General features: G+C 41.3%; 1 protein-coding gene across 1 annotated transcript in view; it reads left to right on the plus strand.

Annotated features, from left to right (window-relative positions):
- Positions 1-24,120, plus strand: part of SLC28A3 (solute carrier family 28 member 3) — a 65,010-nt gene that overhangs the window by 6,982 nt on the left and 33,908 nt on the right. Inside the window, exons 2-3 of the mRNA XM_017508537.2 lie at positions 20,316-20,414; positions 23,722-23,807. Of these exons, the coding sequence (XP_017364026.2) occupies positions 20,316-20,414; positions 23,722-23,807 (185 nt within the window). The remainder of the gene's footprint in view (positions 1-20,315; positions 20,415-23,721; positions 23,808-24,120) is intronic.

A 24,120-nucleotide genomic window follows, 5' to 3' on the forward strand; every position in this document is an offset into this window, starting at 1 on the left:
CCTCGGCCTCCCAAAGTGCTGGGATTACAGGCTTGAGCCACCGCGCCCGGCAGAGGTGTTTTTATGTTAAAGAAAAAATTCATTATGAAATACTGCATACAGAAAAATACATAAAAACAAATATACAACTTATAGCGTGTGCTGTCACTCAGGTGAAGACACAGGACATTGCCATCCCTCAGGTTCTAGCCCTACACATTTCATCATTGCTGCCTCCCTTCCCTGGGGTAAACCCAAGCAGGGGTGACCACTGACCCAAATGCGAGGCAGTTACTTCTTTGCTTTTCTTTATGCCTTAACTTCTAATGATGAATCCCCAAGCAGTACTTTTGCCTGGTTTTGAACTTTATATAACAGAAACACACAAAATGTATTCTTTGCTTATATTAAAACTTTTTTTTTTGAGATGGGGTCTTGCTCTGTTGCCCAGCCTGGAGTGCAGTGGCGTGATCTTAGCTCACTGCAACCTCTGCCTCCTGGGTTCAAGTGATTCTCCTGCCTCAGCCTCCTGAGTAGCTAGGATTACAGGCATGAGCCACCATGGCCAGCTTGTATTTTTAGTAGAGAGGGGGTTTCCCCATGTTGGCCAGGCTGGTCTCAAACTCCTGACCTCAGGTGATCCACCTGTGTTGGCCTCCCAAAGTGTTGGGATTACAGGCATGAGCCACTGCACCTGGCCATCAGCTCTCTAGGATTCATATGGTGTTGAGTGTAACTGCAGCTCATCCGATTTCATTGATGCAAGGTATTCTGTCATGTAAATATTCCACAACTGATACATTTTGCTGCTAGGGGACATTTGTGTTACTAAGTTTGGGGTTTTTGGAGCGTCTACAAACATTGCAGCTAGGGACACTGTTATACATGCAGAAGGAATATCTGTAACAAATTTACTGTGGGGTTGTACTTAGGAGTGGAATTGCTAGGCCATTGGCATAAACATATATTTTCAACTTTACTGATAGTGTCACATTGGTTTCCTGTTTACCAATTTACATTTCCATCAGCAGAGTGAGTATTCCCATTTCTCATCATTATTCACCTGGCCTTTTAATGTCAACCATTCTGGTGGATGTGTAGCAATATGTCATTGAGGTTTAATTAGAATTTTCTTATTATTGGTTGTTAGATGCCAATGTATTAAATACCTGGTCAACTTTCTTGCCCATTTTCTCTACTGGGTTTTTTTATTTGAAAGAGTTCTTTAAATGTTCTGGTTACAAGCCTGTGAAAGGAAATTATATTTTGGGACCGCAAACTCATTTAGCCAAAGGGAAGCATTAAGCTGGGAGCTGGGTCATGCAAAGCTGCCCACCCCTTTTGGTTCCTAAATAAGGTGGCTACAAGATGAAAAGTTACAGACTTTCCCCATGTTTTGCCCACAAGGAAACTGCCGGTGAGCTGTTAAAACTTCACCATGCAATGTAAATTGATAACTTATTTTTACAGGTGCTGTAACCCCAGACACAAGGCATATCTGATTGTTCCCTTATCCCCTTTTGTCTGTGTTATCTTATGTAAAATGCAGATTCCCCACATTTTTCCTTTGCCCTCTTTGTTTATGTGAAAACTCTGTGCTTCTCAATATCCCACCCTTACCCCCTTAAATTAGGAGCTCTCAAAACCATCTTTGGAGAAAAGCATAGACCTGCCTCCCAGACATGTCCTTAACTTTGGCAAATAAATGCTAAAATGATTGAGACTTGTCTCATCATTTTCCTCAATTGACAAGCCCTTTTTCAGTTATGATTTGTAAATGTCTTCTATCACTGTAAAGGCATCTTCCACTCTAATGGAATATTTTGAGGAACAGAAGTTAATTATATTGTGGTCTCATTTAGGAAACATTGTTTCTTTTTCCTGTACTGTGTCTAAAATATCTTTTCCAATGTGTAAAATCATAAAGATATTTTCTAAAAGCTTTTCACACTGAGGATCTATATTCCCCCCGAAATTGAGTTTTATGTATAGTGTACGGTAGGAGTCAAGTTTACTTTCCAAATGAACATCCACTTATTTTGGCATTTTTTAAAAATTTGCTTTTAACACAACTCATTGATCAACATTGCTTTAAAAAAAAAAAATCTTTTCCCCACTCCACAAATATTTTGCCCGTGTCCATATTTGGGAGAGGCTTTTTGGAACAGGGCAACTGAAAGATTTTTCCAAACTCAGAGGAGATGGAGAAGAATTCAAAGAGGGAGAGATGGAAGTTGGCAGCAAGAGAGATCAAATACAGTTCAGGATTTCTAAGATGAAAATGCAGGCTTGTTTCTGAACACATTTACTAAAGGGTGTGTCTTGGAATCCCAACTCAAGTTTCCTCCTCCCTGTGAATAAGCAACCGATCTTGGCACAGGTGCCCTCAGAGGCACAGAGCCCACGCTTCCTCTGAAGTCAGTTGGGTGGAACCTACTTACGAAAGTCTTGGGAGAGGAGTAGGCTGGGGAAATGGGGCTCACTCTGCACGAACACACGGGAAAGGCTTACTCCATGAGTAAGCCAGCCAAGCAGGTTTGGAGAGTTTGTTAAATGGAGGTCAAAATCTGGGAGATCATGTAAATGTAAGTGCCATGAGGGATCCAGACCTACTGGAGCATGGGCATAGACTTCTCAAGCAGGTAGTTTGAATACAAAAGTTCTGAGGTGGGAAGTAACTCCGTTCGGTAGGGCGGAAGAGTGTTGGTTCTTCTTAACCCACTAGACTGGGCAGTCAACATGAACCACATTCAAGTTATTGAGTACTCTTTCACATTGCTCAAGAGACATTTGGCTGGAGCTACCTAGATTCAATTAAAACACACACACACACACACATACACACACACACACACACACACACACACACAACACATGACAATAATTTGCTTTTGGGAAGGAGTTTAAAAAACAATGATATATTCTCTACTCTTTCCTCAAATTTACATTTACACCTAGACTTATTTTTAGGGAAAAACTGTGTAGGGAACTATAAACCAAGTCACTTCCGTGGCATCTCAGAGAGAGAGAATATAGGGATTTAGTTTTTCCTCATTCAAACATTCCCGAAGTGGTTTCCCTTATAATTGAGGAGCCACTTGCTCATCAGTGGTTGAGACATTGGAAAGAAAATACGAAATAATTAATAATGTAGATAAAGATAGATTTTTGCTGAGGGCCAAAGCAGAACTGTCTAATATATAGCACAAGCCATATATGTAATTTAAATTTTGTCTGCAAGCCCATTAAAAATGCAAAATAAAGTAGGTATAACTCTTCACTATATTTTAACTATATTTTATTGAACCTCATATATTGAAATTAATGAAATAATTTAAATTTGTTTCACGCTAAGTCTGTGAACATCCAGTCTCTATTTTACACATATAGAACATGTCAACTCTAATGCTACATTTTTATCAGAAATACTTGATCTGTATTTAGATTTCATAAAATGTATAGTTGTAAAAAGTAGATTCTTAACCAAGTTGTTCCAAACATCCTAAATTGTTTTTTCAATACAGGGATCTAGAGTTCGGTTTTAAATTTACATTTAAGTTAGTTAAAATTAAATTCAGGTTCTTAGTCATACTAGTCCCATTTCAAGTACTCAGTAACCAGTTGTCGCTGGTGATTATTCTTTGGATCACTCACATAAGCTATGCATTTTTGGTTTTGGAGTTCACAAATACACACAAATCTGGTTATCCTTCCTCTTCAAGGACCTGACCACCAGATTTACGCCAAAAATTAAATAACAACTTTAAATTTATTTCTGTAATATCAGTGGTAGCATCCCCTCTTTCATTTCTGATTTTAGTTATTTGTCTTCTCTCTATTTTTTTCCCCTTGGTTTCTTTTTTCCTGGACGTTTCCTTGTTGGGAGGTTCATGGTTAGTAATCCAATGTCTTCACTTGTTATTAGGTTTTTTTTTTAGCATTTTTGCTTCTTAAGTAAGTTAAGAACCAACTTTTGGTTTCATTGATTCTCTCTTTTGTTTTTCTAGTCTTTATTTCATTTGTCTCCACTATAATCTTCATTATTTCTTCCCTTCTGATAACTTTGCATTTAGTTTATTGTCCTTTTTCTAGTGTATTATAGTAAAAGATTGGGTTATTGATTTAAGATCCTCTTGATAATATAAGCAATTACAGTGATAAAAATTCCCTGTAGGCACGGCTTTAGCCATATTCATAAACTTTTGTATATTTTCATTTTTATTATTTATTTATTTGAGATGGAGGTCATGCTATGTTGCGTAGGCTGGCCTCAAACTCCTGGGTACAAGCAATCCATCCACCCCAGCCTTCCAAGTAGCTGGGACTACAGGCATACATCACTGTGCTCAGCTATATTTTTCTTTATTCTTTTTTTTAATGAGACAGTCTTACTCTGAGCTTTATTTTTATTAATTCTTTTTTTTTTTTTTAATGAGACAGAGACTTACTCTGTCACCCAGGCTGCATTTTAATTCTTATCAAACTATTTTCTAACTTTCCTTATTATTTCTTCTTTAATCCATTGGTTATTTAGGAGTGTGCTCAATTTCCACATAATTCATAAGTTTCCCCCAAATTGTGGTTAGGGAGGATACATTATGTGGTTTCAAAATTTTAAAATGTATTGAGATTTGTTTGGGCCTAACAGGCAATCCAGCCTGGAGAATGTTCTATGTGCACTTGAGAAGAATGTGTATTCTACTTTTGTTAGTAGATTGTTCTGTATGTCTACAAGGCCTAGTTAGTTTATATACCACTGTTCAATTCCTCTGTATTCTTACTGGCCATCTCTCTAGTTCTAGTCATTACTGAAGAGGGGATAATGAAATATCCAGATACTGATGAACTGTCTTCCTCTCCCTTGAATTCTGTCAGCTTTTGCTTCATGTGTTTTGGCGCTCTTTTCTTATGTACATATATGTTAACAATAGCTCTTTGACAAATTGACCCTTTTGCCATTTTACAAGGTCTTTTGTCTCTAGTAACAATTCTTGTCTTAAAACCTGTTTCATCTGATATTATTGACCTTCAGGCTCTCTTTGGTTACTATTTGCACGCTGTATCTTTCCCATCCTTTTCTTTCAACCTGTTTAGGTCTTCGAATGTAAAGTATATCTCTTGTTGACAGCATATATTTGGATCATGGGGTTTTGTTTTATTTTGGTTTGTTTGTTGGAGATAGGGTCTTACTCTGTCACCCAGGCTGGAGTACTGCAGGGCAATCATGGTTCACTGAAGCCTCAACTTCTGCAACTCAAACAGTCCTCTCACCTCAGCCTCCTCAGTAGCTGGGACTACAGGCACACCTTGCCTGGCTAATTTTTTTGTTTCTTTTTTGTTTGTTTGTTTCTTAGACAGAGTCTTGCTCTGTCACCCAGGCTGGAATGCAGTGGTGCAATCTCAGATCACTGCAACCTCTACCTCCTGGTTCAAGCAATTCTCCTTTCTCAGCCTCCTGAGAAGTTGGGATTACAGCCAAGACAGGGTTTTGCCAGGCTGCTCTCCAACTTCTGACCTCAAGTGATCTGCCTGCCTCAGCCTCCCAAAGTGCCGGGATTACAGGCTTGAGCCAATGCACCTGGCCAAGGCAGGGAATTTTCTAAGACACTGCAAAATAGATCAAATAACGGCAGTTATCTGAGAGTTGGACTTTGGGGTAACTCCAATCTCATTTTGCCCCCTCTAAAACTGCTAGTTTTCATGATTGCAGGGTTGTTAAGGCTATCATGAGTCTGTGGAGAGGAAAACAGAAGTAGGATAATTTAAGATACTACAAAGCATGATGTTCTGAGACTCTGAGTCATTTTATTTGAAAAACATTCTCTGGACTGCTACAGTCTTAGTCTGTTTTCTTTCAGAATTCTGAAAAAGTAATTTTGACAGTTTTGTTGGTGTGGTGAATGGTACTAGCCACATTTCTAGGCTAGGATGTACTGGATGATTAGTCAGGAGTAGAATAAGGGCTGAGGTTGTCAAGATCACAACCATCACTACTGCCTTTTACCAAAACTGGGTAAAGAATTGAGGCATCTAATGATTACAGAAAAAGGAAAGGAGAAAGAGATTGAATTCTATTATTTCTACCATAAGTGTCCCAAGAGAGATGCCCTCCTAATTTTATTTTATCTCATTTTATTTTTGCCCTCCTGATTTTAAGAGGCTTCTTTTGGGGTGCTATGTCTTCTTGGGATTTTTTGTTTTTGTTTTTTGAGATGGTGTCTTGCCGTGTCACCCAGGCTGGTGTGTAGTGGCACAATCTCGGCTCACTACGACCTCCACCTCCTGGGTTTAAGCGATTCTCCTACCTCAGCCTCCTGAGTAGCTGGGATTACAGACGCGTGCCACTACGCCCGGCTAACTGTTGTTTTTTAGAGAGATGGGGTTTTACCATGTTGGCCAGGCTGGTCTCAAACTCCTGACCTCAAGTGATCTGCCCACCTCGGCCTCTTAAAGGTCTGGGATTACAGGCGTGAGCCACCACACCCGGCCTGAGTTGTTATATTTTGATTGAATAGAGAGTAAGACCTGGTTTTTTATCCATCTGTAGGCCTAGACAGATTGCCACAAAGATGTCATGTCAGGAATGACTGGAAAACCCCTGATCCAGCCATGAAGTCACAGGCTTTAATTGGCTCACAAGGCAATGTGTCCTGCAAGCATATCCCAGCCTTCTGAGGATAGGCTACAGGGGAGTTTCAGAAGAACACTCTTACTGCGGTTAGGATAAAACCAAGACTGGTTCCCAAGCTCTAGGTTTTATTTTTGGTTTTAGTTTTTTTCTTTTGATAACTTTGGTACCAATAGGCTCCAGTTTTATGTTTTATCACTGTTGGTGATAACCTCCACTCCACAGTTAATTACTTAGAAAAGAAGATGGTAGTGGTCCCTGCTGAACCACCCCATTCAGACACTGTTGATGTTGAATGGAGAAGCTGGGCCATGGATGCTTGCTGAGCTGTTATTTGTCAAATTTTTTTTTTTTTTTTTAATTCAAAGGCAAGGGTATCTGGAATTTTATCTAGAATAGAAATGATTAAGCATGAACTCCAAATCTCATTTATTCCACAGAAGTTTGGAACTCTCTCATGATTGCAGATATAGGCTGCCAAACATGCAATATGATTTCCCTCAAAGGAATGATTTGATAGCTGCTAGTTCTGCCCCACACAAGGACTAGATATTTAACCTTATAAGAAGTCGCTTACAGCTTTGGCATGCTTAGTTTTCTTCTTTTTCCCTTAAAAGGACATTTTAAAAAATAAAGTAAAATGGTAAGTATGTCTTGTCTTGTTTGAAAGTAAAATGGAGACAGAGATTCTTAGGAAAATGCTGTGAGTCACCTGGCTAAGTAAGGCAGGTCCGGTCAGTATTCAGTAATGAAGGGGATAATTACTGGGAATGGTTGCATCAGGAAGTGGGGAAATGCACCTGAAGACCTCTCAGTCTTCCTTCCAATATCCTGGTTCAAAACTTTGTTTTTGTTTTTATTTTGTTTGAGGGCCAAAACTCTTTGACATAAAGTATGGCATTTATTGATGCAAGAAAAATTTATTGAGCTCTGACCTTGAGCCAGGCATTATGCTAGGAGCTGGAAGCAGAAAGCTAGTTCGGTCAAAGTTAATCAAACAATGGCAAACTAGCACAGCACAGTCTGTGAAAAGTCTCATTCATGGCAAAAGATGACCTCACCTACTTTGAGGGTCAGGGAGTCACTCCATTTTCTAAACATTCCAAATGAGCATTTATTTTATGTGCTTTTGTTATTTCATTCATTCATTCAACAAAGTATATTGAGCAGCTGCTCTGTGCTAAATGGAAGGAAAATACTAGGTAGATATAATTCCCCAGGCTACCATGTCAAACACTATTTTTTTTTTTTTCGTATTACATTGTATGGAGAAATTAAGGCCCAGAACGGGAAGGTAGGATTCCAAGTTAGGACTCCATTTAAAAAAATAATGAAACATGGGAGAGGCATGAGCTGGGAGATAGAAAAAGCGGTAAAGAAAGGTGGACAGGAATAGACACCAGTTCTCCTGATTTACCTCAGGGATCCTCATTGATTACAAAATCTTGGATCCTCAAATCCAAAACCAATGATAAGTTAAGCTTAAAACTAAATTTGTAAATTCTGTAGACTCAGGAACATTCCAGAATAAGCTAGCCAGCAACCTCATAAGGGGTTGTAACTAAAGTAATGGTAAAAATTCCTCCGTAAAGTATGACCCTAAAGCAAGCCATTAATGTGAGGCAATGTGCTTTACACCGTGGTAAAGGGTTAGCTACAGTCCAACAGGCACCAGGACGGGCAAATCCACTTATTTAGTGATCCAGTTGCCTTATTCTCCTGACCTGCTCAACTTTGAGAGAATACCGAAGCTTCCAAACAGCACAACCTATGAAGTTGTACAGTTGTTCACTGATAGGTCCTATTTCCCTGTCAGTATCCCTGCCTTTCAATTGCATCACTTACAGTTTCACTAGCTTTTAAGACTTTTTTTTTTTTGAGAGAGAGGGTCTCGCTGTGTCACCTAGGCTGGAGGTGGAGTGCAGTGGTGTGATCTGACTCACCGCAACCTCTGCCTCTGGAACTCAGGCAATCCTCCCACTTCAGCCTCCTGGGTAGCTGGGACTACAGGTGCATGCCACCATGCCTGGCTAATTTTTGTATTTTTAGTAGAGACAGGGTCTCACCCATGTTACCCAGGCTATTCTTGAATTCTGTAACTCAAGTGATCCACCCACCTTGGCCTCCCAAAATGCTGGGATTACATATATGAGTCACTACACCCAGCAAAAACTTTTTTTTTTTTTTCTGATTCAATTTACGGAGTCCTGATTTTCTTATCTACCAGATTCCATTAGTTCGGAAACATTTGCAAGGAGGAAGCTTGTTAGAGAGTACTGGCCTAATTTGTGCAGCCAGGGAGGTTTGAAAGAAAAATTGCTTAATCGAGGATCCAACCCATACAGATAAAACAAGTGGGGAGCACAGGTCTATTTACATGGTGTGCTGGGTCCAGCAAGGAGGGGATAGAGAGACAAAGGTACCCACAGTGACATGCCTAGGAACCAGCAAATGTTAGGCTTCCTGTTGGCCCACATCATCACTTCCTTGTTCCCCTGCAAAGCATGAGGTCTTTACGTCACAGAAGAGGAAGAAAGAAGTAGGGGAGGAAGGATTGAGAAAACACAGGAGGGCGTAGGAGAGGTAGGCTGTAATGCTTCTAGTACTGACTGTACCGTACATGGCCTAGACCTTGGCTAGAGGTCAATGGCCTCTCATTAAGGAGGATATGGGAGAGGGAGGAAGGTGACGAGCTTCTGAAAAAAACCAGCTTTGGAGGGGCGGGGGTGTCAGTGGGGAAGGTCAAAGAAGGGTGATCGATGAGGGAGGTTAAAAATCATGTACTGAATTGTAAAAGGACAAAACACAGGTTCTTCAGGTGAAGAGTTGAGGCTTCAGTCAGTCTGCCTGGATTTTCTAGGTCCACCATTTAGGCAGCTCATCTATTTCTCTATACCTGTTCGGTCATCTAAAAAGAGGCATAGTTATACTCCACATCATATAAATGCTGGGAAATTAAGGCAATGTATTGGTGCCTAGCAAATGCTCAAATATCAGCCATTAATCAACCATTTTGTTGGGGATACTGGTACAGGCCAAACCAAATCTTGAAACCTAGAAGTAAAATCTGCCTCTTCCTATAGCAAATAGGAAAATCCATTGATGTGAGACCTATGGAAGTTGCCGGCATGCCACTCTGTGTTGTCATTGTGTCAGCAAGGGGCTAAGGGAGGAATAGCAGGTGGTGGGGGGATTGGGGAGGGATAGTATTAGGAGAAATACCTAATGTAGATAACGGGGCAATGGATGCAGCAAACTACCACCATGGCACATGTATACCCATTAACAAACCTGCACAATCTGCACATGTGCCCAGGACTTAAAGTATAATAAAATAAAGAAAGAAAGAAATGTTTGAGATGGTGGTCATGCTAATTACCCTTATCTGATCACTATACATTGTACATATCAAACTATGTACCCCATGAATATGTAAAATTTTTGTTAATAAAAAATAAAACATTGAATATATATATATATATATATATATATAACCTCAAATCCCTTAGGTCCCTGCCAGCCCAGGAGTGCTTGGCTCTCCATGTCTTGTCTCATCAAAAAACTGTCTAAAGTTATTTTTCTAACATCTTGAGTCATTCTGATCTATTTCCTATTTAGGCAAATGCATTTCTTTTTTATTTTCTTTTTTTTTTTTTTAAAGATGGGGTTTCACCATGATGGCCAGGCTGGTCTTGAACTCCTGACCTCAGGTGATCCACCCACCTCGGCCTCCCAAAGTCCTGGGATTACAGGCGTGAGCCACTGCGCCCAGCTGGCAAATGCATTTCTTAAATGTTTTATATACTGTAAATTCGTTCTTTTTTTTCTCTCCTTTCTTTTCTTTTGAGACAGAGTCTTGCTCTGTTGCCCAGGCTGGAGTGCAGTGGACAATCTTAGCTCACTGCAACCTCTACCTCCTGGGCTCAAGCAATTCTCATGCCTCCCAAGTAGCTGGGATTACAGGCGTGTACCACCTCACTGTGCTAATTTTTGTATTTTTAGTAAAAACAATGTTTCTCCATGTTGGCCACGCTGATCTGGAACTCCTAACCTCAAATGATCCTCCCTCCTCCGCCTCCCGAAGTGCTGGGATTATAGGCATCAGCCACTACACTGGGTCTCATTCTCTAAGTTTCTAATTTGAGTAATTTACTTTTATTTACTTAGCACTCTTTGGAAAGAAGAGCTTGATAGTCAAGTTGATTTTAGAAATCACCAAAAAGGGCCGGGCGCAGTGGCTCACGCCTATAATCCCAGCACTTTGGGAGGCCGAGGCAGGTGGATCACGAGGTCAAGAGATCAAGACCATCCTGGTCAACACGGTGAAACCCCGTCTCTACTAAAAATACAAAAATCAGCTAGGCATGGTGGCGTGCACCTGTAGTCCCAGCTACTCAGGAGGCTGAGGCAGGAGAATTGCCTGAACCCAGGAGGCGGAGGTTGCGGTGAGCCGAGATCGCGCCATTGCACTCCAGCCTGGGTAACAAGAGCGAAACTCCGTCTCAAAAAAAAAAAGAAATCACCAAAAAGTAACTTTTTTTCTGATGTAACCTTGAGTTTCATTTCACTGAACATGCAGAAGATCCCAAGTTGTAATACATGCTGCATAAACAAATGATTGCAGAAGCAAACATGATTTTGAATTAGCTTAGGGGTTTTTCAAGATGTTCCAAGATGAAGGTATCATTAATGAAGGTTTCATTATTAAAGATATCATTAATAACGTCATTAATGTCTCTTGAACGTCATCAATGTCTCTTGAAACTACTTTTATCTCTTCCTCTCTTTTCCTCCTTATTCTATCTTATTCCAACAATAGAATTTAATAAAGAGCTGAAGCCATATTTCCCGTTCTTGAATTTAGAAGCCATCATTTCACGACCACTCTGAACAAATTGCTTCACAGACAGGTCTTGTTATACTCTTCATACGTTTTTCCATGCTGTAAATAATACAGCATATTTCTTAATCTCACAAACTTTGAGGATCAGGAACCCTGGAAATAAAAAGACTTGGCACTGTTAGTCTAGCATGCCCATAGTGAAAGCATTTTTATAAACGACCATCTATAATCACCTTGCAGTCTGAATGTTGATCCCTTCAGACAGACTAGGAGTTTGCCTATTAAAAACAAATCAAAGAAGCAAGTGAGAGTAAGAACAACCTTGGCTTCAACTGACAGGTTCAAAGAGATTATACCCTTGTTTAACTTCTTTCTCATCTACTGGAAGTTGTGCTGGGGAGAGGGTTTCCAGTTCACCATGACTAAACAGGTCACATCTTTAGAACTTAAAGCACAGTGGACTTTGTTCCAATTTACTCCTAGAAGTGGCGTCTTGAACTTTTTAGTAGTCTTTATCACAACTAAAATTAATTAATCAATTGTATAATTCATGGCTGAAAGATTTTTTTTTTATTTTTGAGACGGAGTCTTGCTCTGTCGCTCAGGCTCGAGTGCAGTGGCGCGATCTTGGCTCACTGCAACCTTTGTTTTGCACGTTCAAGTGATTCTCCTGCCTCAGCCTCCTGAGTAGCTGGGATTACAGGCATGCACCAGCACTCCTGGCTAATTTTTGTATTTTGAGTAGAGACAGCATTTCACCCTGTTGGCCAGGCTGGGCTCAAACTCCTGATCTCAAGTATCCCACCTGCCTTGGCCTCCTAAAGTGCTAGGACTACAGGTGTGAGCCACTGCTCCCAGCCGACAGCTTTTCTTCAAAATTCCCTGACAATAAGAACAATGTACGCAATCCCTTGAACCCAGAGTGGTATCTGTCCCATAGTGGTGCACAATAAATATCTGTTGGACAGAGCCCCAAGGAAGTGCATGTAACATTCAGAGCTAAGCATAAAAGGCTGATACAGCGCAGGAAAGGGAGGAGGCACCATTTAAGTGGAAGGAGGAAACTAGTAAAGCATGATATCACAGAAGTCAGGGACAGAGCATTTTAAAGACGAAGTAGTCTGTGATGCGTGATGAAAACTGAATTCAGGGACATGGACATCATTGTCTTTGGCAAAGGTGATTTCCATGGAGTGGTAAATGTGTAGGCCCGGCCAGGTGCAGTGGCTCATGCCTGTAATCCCAGCATTTTGGGAGGCCAAGGCAGATGGATTATTTGAGGCCCATGGTTCCAGACCAGCCTGGTCAATAGGACGAGATCCCCTCTGTACTAAAAAAAAAATTTTTTTTAAAGTGAGCTGGGCGTGGTGGTATGTGCCTGTAATCCCAGCTACTCAGGAGACTGAGGCAGGAGAATCACTTGAACCTAGGAGGTTGAGGTTGCAGTGAGCCAAGATCATGCCAGTGCACTCCAGCCTGGGCAACGAGCGAGAATCTGTCTCAAAAAAAAAAAAAAAGTGCAAGCCAGACCGGAATGAGTTCAAGAGTAAACATAAATAAAAAGTACAGCAAGAAGATGGAGAGAGGATGCTTATCTGTGAATTCTTAGCTTCAGGACAACAAAAAATTTAATAAAGATGCAAATATTAGCAATCAAAGGGACAGGGGTTAAGTAATACTATGTATGGGATAGCACAGCACCGTGGCTGGCAGAGTCGGGAGTGAAGGTGTGGTCACATTGCTCTCAGGACCAGCTTCTCGGTGGGTGACTTCAGACTAATCTGTTCTCCCTCCCAAATGCACAGGAAGTTCTTATGGCAATGTCTTTCTCTACTCAAAGAAATCAACCTAAGTCAGAAAAAGGCAAGGAACAGTAATGGGAAACTAGAGCCAGTTTAATTAGTCACACATTAATCAATATCACAAATATCAACAGCAACAAGAAGAGTGAAAGATAACGCAGCAGCCGCAAGGGCAATAGTGCCTTGGAGTGGACAATTCTGCATTTGTGACCTTTAAAAAAATAATTTTGTATTTTTGTTTAAAAAAATAGAGATACAAGGTTCCACCATGTTGCCCAGGTTGGTCTCAAACTCCTGAGCCCAAATGATCTGCCTGCCTCGACCTCCCAAAGTGCTGGAATTATATGTGAGAGTCACTGCACCTGGTCCATTATGACTTTGAACTAGCCCCTGGCTCTGGAAATTCTGTATTTAAGAAAGAAATAAAAATATACCTCAATGCATTTGGAACAATGTAACTCAGACCTTTTGGCCCTATTCTTGACATGGTTAATGTCATAGATAAATAAAGCTGAACACTCGTTAAAGTGGTGAAGACAGATTTCAGTGAGTAATAAACTATTGCAATAGGGAAGAGGGCCCAGCGTGACCTGAAGTAGGAAATTGGCCTACTTATCTTACCTGCTACCTTTTCTTTTCCTTCGCCTTCTAATGATTTTTTTTTTCTTTTGAGACACAGCTTTGCTTTTGTTGCCCAGGCTGGAATGCAATGGCACAATCTTAGCTCACCACAACCTCTGCCTCCCAGGTTCAAGTGATTCTCCTGTCTCAGCCTCCTGAATAGCTGGGATTACAGGCATGTGCCACCATGCCCGTATTTTTAGTAGAGATGGTTTCTCCATGTTGGTCAGGCTGGTCTCGAACTCCCAAGCACAGGTGATCCACCCACCTCGGCCTCCCAAAGTGCTGGGGTTACAGACATGAGCCACCGTGCCCGGCCTCTAATGATTTTTTCTACATTGGCAGAAGTTATAATGTTTATAATTTGTTCTAGAATCATAATCCCTGAAATAGTCTTAGATTTTATTATCAAAGAGATTCAAAATGTACTAACCCTCTTTTTGTCATAATTTCTCCATTTATCATTTGTATGGCTTCTTCCTCTAGCAGTTTCATCAAGAAAGCTCATGGAAACCATATTCTAGGAGTACTTGCATGTTTAAACTTTTTTAAAACTCTTATTATAAACCTTCCTTTAAGTTTTCGCCTTCAGGTACAGCACTCTATTTCTTTCCCCTTTTCCTGACATTCCCATACGCAGGGGTTTCCTCTGCCTCCTGGCTTGCAAAGTTCCCAAAGGGAAAATGTTAGCAGTGTTCTGAAGCCATAGACATTCCCAGTGTTACAGCCACTCACAGCAAAATACAGAGGCCTGACCTCTTGCACCCAATTCAAAGATTCTTCAGCATTAGGAGGTAACAGTGAGCTCCAGGCTGCCCACGTGGGTCTCTTGCCACAGGTACTGCTGCTCCTTACCCGGCCTCTAAATCTACCCAAGCAGGCAGGTAAAACAGGAACATCTCTGGGAAGTGGTCTAGCTAGTGCCCATTAACTCACACTAAGGATTACACACACCCAAGACTAGAGCCAGGAAGTTACATGAACCAAGTGAGTCAAGACTCATAAAGATCAAAGACTTCTAAAATACAGTCTTTGAAAATGCAATTGTACCTATGCAAAATTCATTCAGTAAAAGAATAACATTTAAAGCAAGGGCCTTAAAACATTGACACTGATAGATGGTAAGAGTAAAAATAGAGTTGGTTTGGGGGCTGATCCCAAACAATTTTGAGAGATCAGATTCACCAGATGTGGATTTTGACAAGTCAAATTTCAAATACAGAGAACAACATGACTGTAAATGCCCTAGAACAAGCGAGAAGCAAACTAAACCATGAAACTAACAATAGTCAGTGAGCACTTATTATGTGTGCCACTGGATGGAGCCATTCAACTTTGGTAAGTAGGTATTGCCTCCATTCCCATAGAATGAGGTATGAGCCCTCAGAAAATTGAACCCGGATTTGAAACCAGGTGTGATCATGGAACTGAAGTTTTTCATCACAATGCAATCCCAATTCATATAGACAATTTATCAATATTCCAAAAAACAGTGGTCCTAAGGTTTATATTGAGCCCACTTCCTATGACCTATTTCAATTTTGGAATCTTAAGCTACCATTTGAGGCACTTGCTCTATTCTAGTTCCATTCCATGTTCAAAGAAATTACCACAGAAAGGTTAGGTCACTTGAAGAAGTTCAAAAAGAAACCACGAAACTGGTAGATGCATTTCTAATACTTTCATTTCGGTATCTAAGGCTTAGAATATCTGAACACATGGGAAGCTTCTTGGAGAAAGCAGTCCCATACTATCTGGTCTCTACTTAGTTGTGGAGATGCTATAAAGCTCAACAGCCTCTAGGCATATCTTTCCATTCATTCAAAAACAGTTATTAAGCACCTCTCTGCCTGGCACTGGGTTATGCACGTGGTATTCAGCAGAGAACAGGGGACAGAGGATCTGGCTTCTCAGCTTAGAGTCCAGTGGATAAGATACAGATTTATAGATTTGCACAGCCCCAAGTCCAATTGACATCATAGTCCCATTTTTGTCCGTGGTATTGAGTCCCAGACACCATGGCAATGTTTAAGACATTCCTACTTCTCAAGTGCTTCCAGGAGAATTGCTTTAAAGGTGTACTGAGATGTGGGAATTAACCAGCTAGATAAGATAAATAGATAAAGGAATAAAATAAGCAACTTTGATCACCAATCTTAGTCTGATCTAATAAGTATAAAACCTTCTGGTCAAGGTATATTATCAAGTAATTCACAGGACTCACTGTAAAGTGTCAGGCTCAAGAATCGTTTGAAGATCTTCAGAGAGACTCTTGGGGACTCCTTGTCAACATTATATTGGGCCTCTGGGAAATCTCCATCTTTCATAAACCCACATGATCTACATCCCAGCAAAGCTCAGGATAAACATTTCCTAGGTAGTTGGGGTTTCAGCAGTTGCCTCAGGGCTCGGAGCCAGGCTGCGCCCCTCAGCAAGACCACTCATGCAGTCAGAGCAATAAGGGCAGAGCAAATTCTGTAGGGAAGAAAAGCTCTCCTGGCACAACGGTGGCGCGTCTGCAGCAGAAAAATCCCAGCCACAAGAACTGTGTGGAAGCCATGCTGTGTGATTATAGCATGGAGCAGGGGGAGGCTGAAGAATGTCAGACCAGACATGAAGACATATCTGCAGAGGCAGGAGTCCCCATTCATGTTACTCAAAGAATACATTCCACTTAAAACCAGCATACAGGGCAGGAAGGCCACTATTCTGGCTTGAGAAATCACCACAGAGCCTAGGTATAGCTACAAGTGACCGCAAGCCTCTCCGGAACTTTCAACGCTTCTATAATTTCTACCTTTGTCTTTTAATAACTAGAGGTCAAATCAGGCTTTCTAAATTCTAATTTTCAAAAGGAATTTAATTTCTAGGCAGACTATGTCTTTTGATCTTCACCAGGCCCAAAGAATCACCCCTGTATAAGCACAAGACGGTCTTGGGAGGGACAGTCTGTGTTGAGATCCTACCCCAGCCATTTCTGGCTACACAACCCACATTAAGTGATTTACTTATCTTTGCCTCAGTTTCCTCATCTGTGAAAATGTGGATCATGGTACCTACCTCACAGCCCTCTTTGGTGCATCAACTGCAAAATGTAGTAAAGAGTTTTAAACAGTGTCTCCTATCTACTAAATACTGTATCATTTGGTGCAAAATAAAAGCAAAAACCAAAAGTAACAAGGGAGAAGTTAGTTTCATCCCAATAAAGGTGAGGTGGGTGGTACAGAGCCAGGGTGAGCCTGCTGCTCAGGGCTCCCAGGGACCCAAGTTCCTCCCAACTCAGCACTCTGTCATCATGACGCTGTGGGCCTTGTATCCATGGTCCAGTTGGAACCATCCTCACACTGGGCAGCAAGACGGAGGAAAAACAAAAAGGACCAAGTGCACCTGCCAGCCATCCCTGGTGGAACATCCCCCGAGCTGCCCCCAAATAGGGCATCCTTTCTCCTTTCATTTCGTCGCCAGAATCTAGATACAAGGCAAGCTTGGAAATGTAGCCTTTTACCTAGGTGACCATATATCAGCTAACATTCTTTGATAAGGGATACCACCAATAGAAAGGGGAGTAATTTTAGAAATTCCCAGTGATCTAGAAGTTATCATACGGTTTAGAAAGCAAATGAAAGGAAGAAAATAAAAATGCTTCTGTCCATCTGTGCCTCCCTGTAATAGCCACATAGAAAGTGCAAGATCAAAGAGACAGTGGGTAACAAACCCCAGGCACAATGTATTCCTGGTTACTAGGCTGTCCCTTCAAAGGGGGCTCAATCCAGTACCTTCATCTTTTGGCACACCTAACAACTAAAGCTAACTAGAGGAATTAAACATGGTAAGCTGTAAATGGCCTAGAAATACAATGCAATTCCCTCACCTTTCATATGCTTTCACTAGAGGGATAGATTTTACCATGAGAACGCAATCATGGTGGAAGGGTGTTAAGTGTGCAAAGATATTTAGTGATGTGTGTTGCTAAATAAATGTAAAAAAACAGTGGGCTAGGACATGATCTGGGGCCCTATATCCCAGACCCATGACTCTAATTGGAAAAGAATAAGAAAAACAGTCGTCTTAACGGTCATTTTCCAGGTACCAATCAGTATCCACAATAACCCCATTAATTCTGTTGGAAATCCTCAAATGGGAGACATTGTTCTTCCAGAGAATACTAAAAGGCCAAGGTGTATACTCTTCTGGGGGCAAAATAAGACCATTAAACAGTGAAAAACTAAACCACAGGTGCTCTTGTTGCCATTAAAGGAGTGCCCACTCTATCCCTCAGCACGCGCGCGCGCGCACACACACACACACACACACACACACACACCTTTCACTTAGCTTTCTAAGGTAGGATCCATCCCTGTGTTCCTCCAGTAATTTTCAGATCCTGCCACCAGGTGGCAGGAGAAATCAATGTCAAGAAGCTGAATCTCGGAATAGAATTAGAAAATGTCAGGATTCCGGAAGGATCCACAAGAACTCCAAATCCAAACTGTGTTGTATGAATGAGGGAGTTGAAGCTTGGGAGAATGTGACCTGCTCAGTAAGGACCTTAAGGACTAGGCCCTCAGTGACCTGTGTCCTGTTACTCCACCAACTCATGCTTGATTTTATTTTTAACTTATTAAGGAAAATTTTAGCATCCACCAAAGTAGGAGAATAATAAAATGTTTTTCTAGGTACCTGCCAGCCAATTTCAGCAATTAGCAACATCCTGACATCTTCCTATACTTTATATACTTTTTCCTTCCATGCTGTATTATTGCTATTATTATTTTGAGACTGAGTCTCACTCTATCACCCCAGCTTACTGCAACCTCTGCCTCCTGGGTTCAAGCACTTCTGCCTCAGCCTCTCAAGTAGCTGGAATTATAGGTGAGTGAGACCACGACAGCTAATTTTTGTATTTTTAGTAGAGACGGGGTTTCACCATATTGGCCAGGCTGGTCTCGAACTCCCAACCTCAGGCGATCCATCCACCTCAGCCTCTCAAAGGGCTGGGATTACAGGCGTGAGCCACCACACCCAGCCCATGCTGTGTTTTTATACCAAGGACCCAGGAGTACTACATTGCTTCGCTAAATCAACTTTAAAATCTCTGTGAGCCATTAATTCAAAAAATTGTTAGTGTCTGCTACGTGCAAAGAACTGTAGGATATAAGCAACTGTAACACAAAAGGAAGTACGGCACAATACTTTGGGGCATGAATCATGTGTGCTGTAAGTTTTTTTCATGTTTATTCATTCTTGTGTTTCAGTAAGTGGAAAAATGCAATACAACTTGGAATTGCAATATTTGCTGGATTCCTGGGGCCAGAGACCTAAAGTTAAAATCAAAGTCATATACTTGGCCTTTAAAGGCAGTTATAGGCCTTGGGCTAACAGAAGGATTTCCTGACCCCATATATCCGTCACCTCACTCTAGAAAACGGCAAGTTGGAACGAGATGGGAGAAATATTAGATACCTTAAAAAAGATACAAGAGGCAGAAGACAGGTCAGGTGTTTGTCGCTTCTGGAAACAGCAGCTGAGGGGTCAGGACAACCCTACAAGAGCAAACCTCATTCAGTTCCTAAAAGTAAAATCAAGATGGCCTCACACACACACAAAAAGGGCATTTTTCTTATGATCATTACTACCAGAGATGGCTTTAAACCAATAAAACACATTTTAAAATTTCATAAACCTAACATCTGAGAATAAGGTTATCCAGAGTATGGTTTACCACATTTTATTTCACTTTATAAGTTGAAAATCTGTGTCATGTTATAGAAAGGAGAGTGGAAACCTGCCCCTGGTCCCAGCTCTGCCTATTGGAAAGTTATCTGGCCTAGAGGAGGGCAATTGTCTTCATTCCTTTCTCTTCCACTGGACCACCTTCCTATCAGAACAAAACAAAGCAAAAGTCATCTGTTTCTTTTCTTTTTTCTTTTTCTTTCTTTTTTTTTTTTTTTTTTTTTTTTTTTTTTTTTTTTTTTTTTTTTTTTTTTTTTTTTTTTTTTTTTTTTTTNTTTTTGAGATAGAGTCTTGCTCTGTCACCCGGGCTGGAGTGCAGTGGCAAGATCTCAGCTCACTGCAACCTCTGCCTCTGGGACTCAAGCAATTCTCCCACATTAGCCTCCCAAGTAGCTGGAATTAAAGGCCCACACCACCACGCCAGCTAATCTTTGTATTTTTAGTAGACACAGGTTTTTGCCCAGGCTGGTTTTCCTTCCCACTTCAGCCTCCCATAATGCTGAGATTACAGGAGTCAACCACTATGTCCATTCGATCATCTGTTTCTTTACAAGCCCAGGATTTATCAGCTGTTTGTTGAATCAGGTGCTTCGCCTGAACACCCAATCTTTGCCTCTCTCATCCTCCAAATTTCTCTAGGTATTATTCATGGAAGAACATCCATCTTTTGGCTCTAACTTTAATTTTGCAATCTGCACTTTTTTCTTAGAATGAAGAAAATTTTCTTGAGAATGAGAACACATCAGGAAACAACTACTCGATAAGAAGCAGAGCTACGCAAAGAGGCGAGCACACGAACAGCAAACAGGTATGGCAGGACAGTGGTGTGCGACTCCAGTGCCATGGCAACCGCAGTGCAGCAGGCACCTGAGAACAGTGGGCACAGAAAGCATGGTGCCCCGCTGGCATGCAGAGGAACAGATTAAGTGGTAATTCAAGTGTGTGGGCACAGTCATAAAGAAAACACACATGCCCAAACAAAGAGATTTTGTTTTTATCCACCTGTCCTCAGAGTTCCCTGATGGGAAAAGCATACCCAGGTTTTCGCTGACACTTCACTATTAGGAGTTTCAAGCTTCATTTCAAGGAAAAAGGCACTGGCTTAGACAAAAGCATCTGAATTTTAAGGTAAATGACAGAAACAAGAGAAACGCTCTAATATGGTTCTAAAACTGTGTCTATCATGCCCTAGAATTCCTTAGTAGCTTTACACCGGTCTGAGGGACTCCTGCTTAATTTCACTTATATGCTGAATTCTGGACAGGAGTTTATTTAAAGATGGCTTCCTGTTGCTAAGAAGGTAAACAAATTACCCATGTAGGTCATCCCTTAAAAAGTAACCCAGGGCTGTGTGCAGTGGCTCACGCCTGTAATCCCAGCACTTTGGGAGGCCGAAGCAGGTGGATCACTTGAAGTCAGGAGCTCGAGACCAGCCTGGCCAACATGGTGAAACCCCATCTCTACTAAAAATACAAAAATTAGCTGTATGTGGTGTTGGTCATCTGTAATCACAGCTACTCTGGAGGCTGAGGCAGGAGAATCCCTTGAACCCAGGAGGCAGAGGTTGCAGTGAGCCGAGATCACGTCACTGCACTCCAGCCTGGGAGACAGAGCGACACTCTCACACACACACACACACACACAAAGTAATTTGGGGTGCCGACTAGTGTGTCATTTTGTGAGGTAAAAAAATCACTTTTTAAAGTAGAAAATTTGAAAAAGTTATTGTAGCAAAATTTGGAAGACCAAAAAAGGCTCATAATTCAAGAAAAAGAGTCAGTGCTGAACATCTCGGAACACAGCTTTTTTTAATGCAAACATACGCCCACAGGCATATGTCATCTGTATCGGAATCATACCATGCATAGTACAGTGTTTGGTAACTGTCTATTTCGCTTAATTGATTACAAAAAATGTTCACTAAATATTCTTCAACAAACAAAAAAGAAAACAATACTTATGTCCACATAAAAACCTACGCATGGATGTTTAGAGCAGCTTTATTTGTAATTGCCAACACTTGGAAGCAACCAAAATGTTCTTCGGCAGGTGAATGAATAAATAAACTGGTACATCCAGACATGCAGTGTCTTCCAGCACTAAAAAGAAATGAACTATCAAGCCATGAAAACACACGAAGGAACCTTAACTACGCATTACTAGGTGAAAGAAGGCAATCTAAAATGGCTACATACTGTGTGATCCCAACTATACGACATTCTGGGAAATGCAAAACTATGGAGACAGCAAATAGTCAGTGCTTCCCAGGCATTGGGCGGGGGGGTAGGGACAAATAAGAAGATTTTTAGGGCCATGAAACTAGTGTGCCTGATACTACAATGGTGGACACATGTCATCATACATGTGTCCAAACCCATAGAATATACAAGACCAAGAGCGAGTCTCACTGCAGATTTTGGGTGATGATGATGTGTCCATGTAGGCTCATCCGTCATAGCAAATGTGCTTCTCTGGGTTCATTTGATAGTGGGGAAGGTGAGGGTGGGTAGACAATACATGATAAATCTCTATACTTTTAGCTCCATTTTGCCGTGAACTTAAACTGCTCTTTTAAAAATATTTTTAAAATATTTTTTCAAAAAAACAAAAATTTAGGGGATGTGAAGGCTGAGGAGTAGCTACTGGATTTGATAGCAATGGGCCTTGGGTGACCTTGGCAGGACCCATTCAGGAGAAGCTCAATCACAGTGGGTGGAGAAGCGGGCAGGATGTGAGGAAGTGACTTCCAAAGAGTAAATACAACTCTCTCCAGTGGCCTGGCTGCGAAAGGAAGGAGGGGGGCAGATGTCCCACGATTGTGGGAGCCAAGTTGTTGTTTTCAAAAGACGAGAAAAGATTGAAAAATAAAAGACAACAATAGTAATGTCAGACATCCCATAGATAGCAGATCACTTGGGGTACTTTCACTGCAAGAAAATAATAATGATGATCATTTAAATCAAATAGTTACCAAACATTGACTATTGGCTAATCTGGGAATTAGGTAGAAAAAAATGAGTAAGACTTCTCCCCAGCCCCTCCTCAGTAGCTGCAGCTTGGACTCAGCTGGTCTCTCTTCCAATTATCCTCTTACCTTCCTAGTTCCTGGGGTCCAGCCCAGAAAAGGAAGGTAATCTGAATAAGAAGAACAATGGAGTTTGGCCTTGAGCAATTATAGGATTTTTGAGAATTTTTTCAGCTCAGACACACACACTAATGATTTATTTCTATGATTTCTGTTAAAGAGCATCAAAAGCCACACTGGATATGACAGAAGACAAATGCTGAGATTTGCCATTATATCTCTTAGAGCACTCAGACTGCTCCGCCTGTATCTATTTCCTCCCCCACCAGCTTCTATACCATTGGTTACAAGAGCCAGGCTTATTATTTGAGACATTATTGGAGACTGGAGACAGGTAGGAAATACTCTGTCATCCTGGAAATAGGATGGGTCATGGATATTTGAGAACTCGAACTGTACCTAGAAAGATTGTCCATGAAAAAATGGGCCAGAGATGTCCTACACCCAATTATGTAGAGCAAGGGCTAGTTGAGTAAGTGAAATAGTCCCCTTTAGCCCAACTGATAAGAGGATCCTCATTCCCAAGGGGAGGTTTATCGGCTCTTGAAGGTGCCAAGCTAGTGTTCATATCCACAGACCAAGCCTTGGGCTGCCAGGGAAATAAATCCAGATTTGGTTTCAGTCCTTTGGAAACCGGGGCTGGCCAAGTACTAAGGGAGACTTATGCAGCTTCTGGTATTAACTTCATTTAGCACTTAGCTGAAAACTTACAGAGCTGGGGTTGAATAATTACAGGAGAGACAGGAGCAAAAAGCGCAAATACAAGCCTGTTCCCTTAAGAAAAGGAGAAAATACCAACCGCTCCTTTGGAAGGAAAGGAAGAGTTCAATGTGATCCTGGGATTTTTTGTGTGAGATTGTAAGAGGGGGAGAAAAATGGCTGTGTGGTAGATAATGGGAGCCATCTTCTTGCGTAATAATTTTAAAGGACCTATTGAAAGTTCTTTGCCAGAGTTCTGAGCAATGAAACCAGGGTCCATTATGCCCAAGATGCTCATCATTCCATCTCTGCTCCAATGTTTGATTTCCAGGGCGAAGAACAGGTCACAGTTGAACCAGATTCTCCAAGAAACAAAGAAGACATGGAGGATGATGACGAGGAGATGCAGCCAAAAGGGTACAGCCTTTAAAACAGGGAAATAACCAGGCCTACCTCCCATTTGGTGTTATTACTTTGTTTTATCCCTATTTGATTTTTTTTTTTTTTTTGAAACAGAGTCTCACTTTGTCACCCAGGCTGGAGTGCAGTGACACCCTCTCAGCTCACTGCAATCTCCGCCTCCCAAGTTTAAGCGATTCTCCTGTTTCAGCCTCCTGAATAGCTGGGACTACAGGCGAGCGCCATCATGCCTGGGTACTTTTTGTATTTTTAGTAGAGGCAGGGTTTCACCATGTTGGCCAGGCTGGTCTTGAACTCCTGACCTCAAATG

Source organism: Cebus imitator, unplaced genomic scaffold (assembly GCF_001604975.1).
Source record: "Cebus imitator isolate Cc_AM_T3 unplaced genomic scaffold, Cebus_imitator-1.0 Scaffold394, whole genome shotgun sequence".
NCBI lineage: Eukaryota > Metazoa > Chordata > Mammalia > Primates > Cebidae > Cebus > Cebus imitator.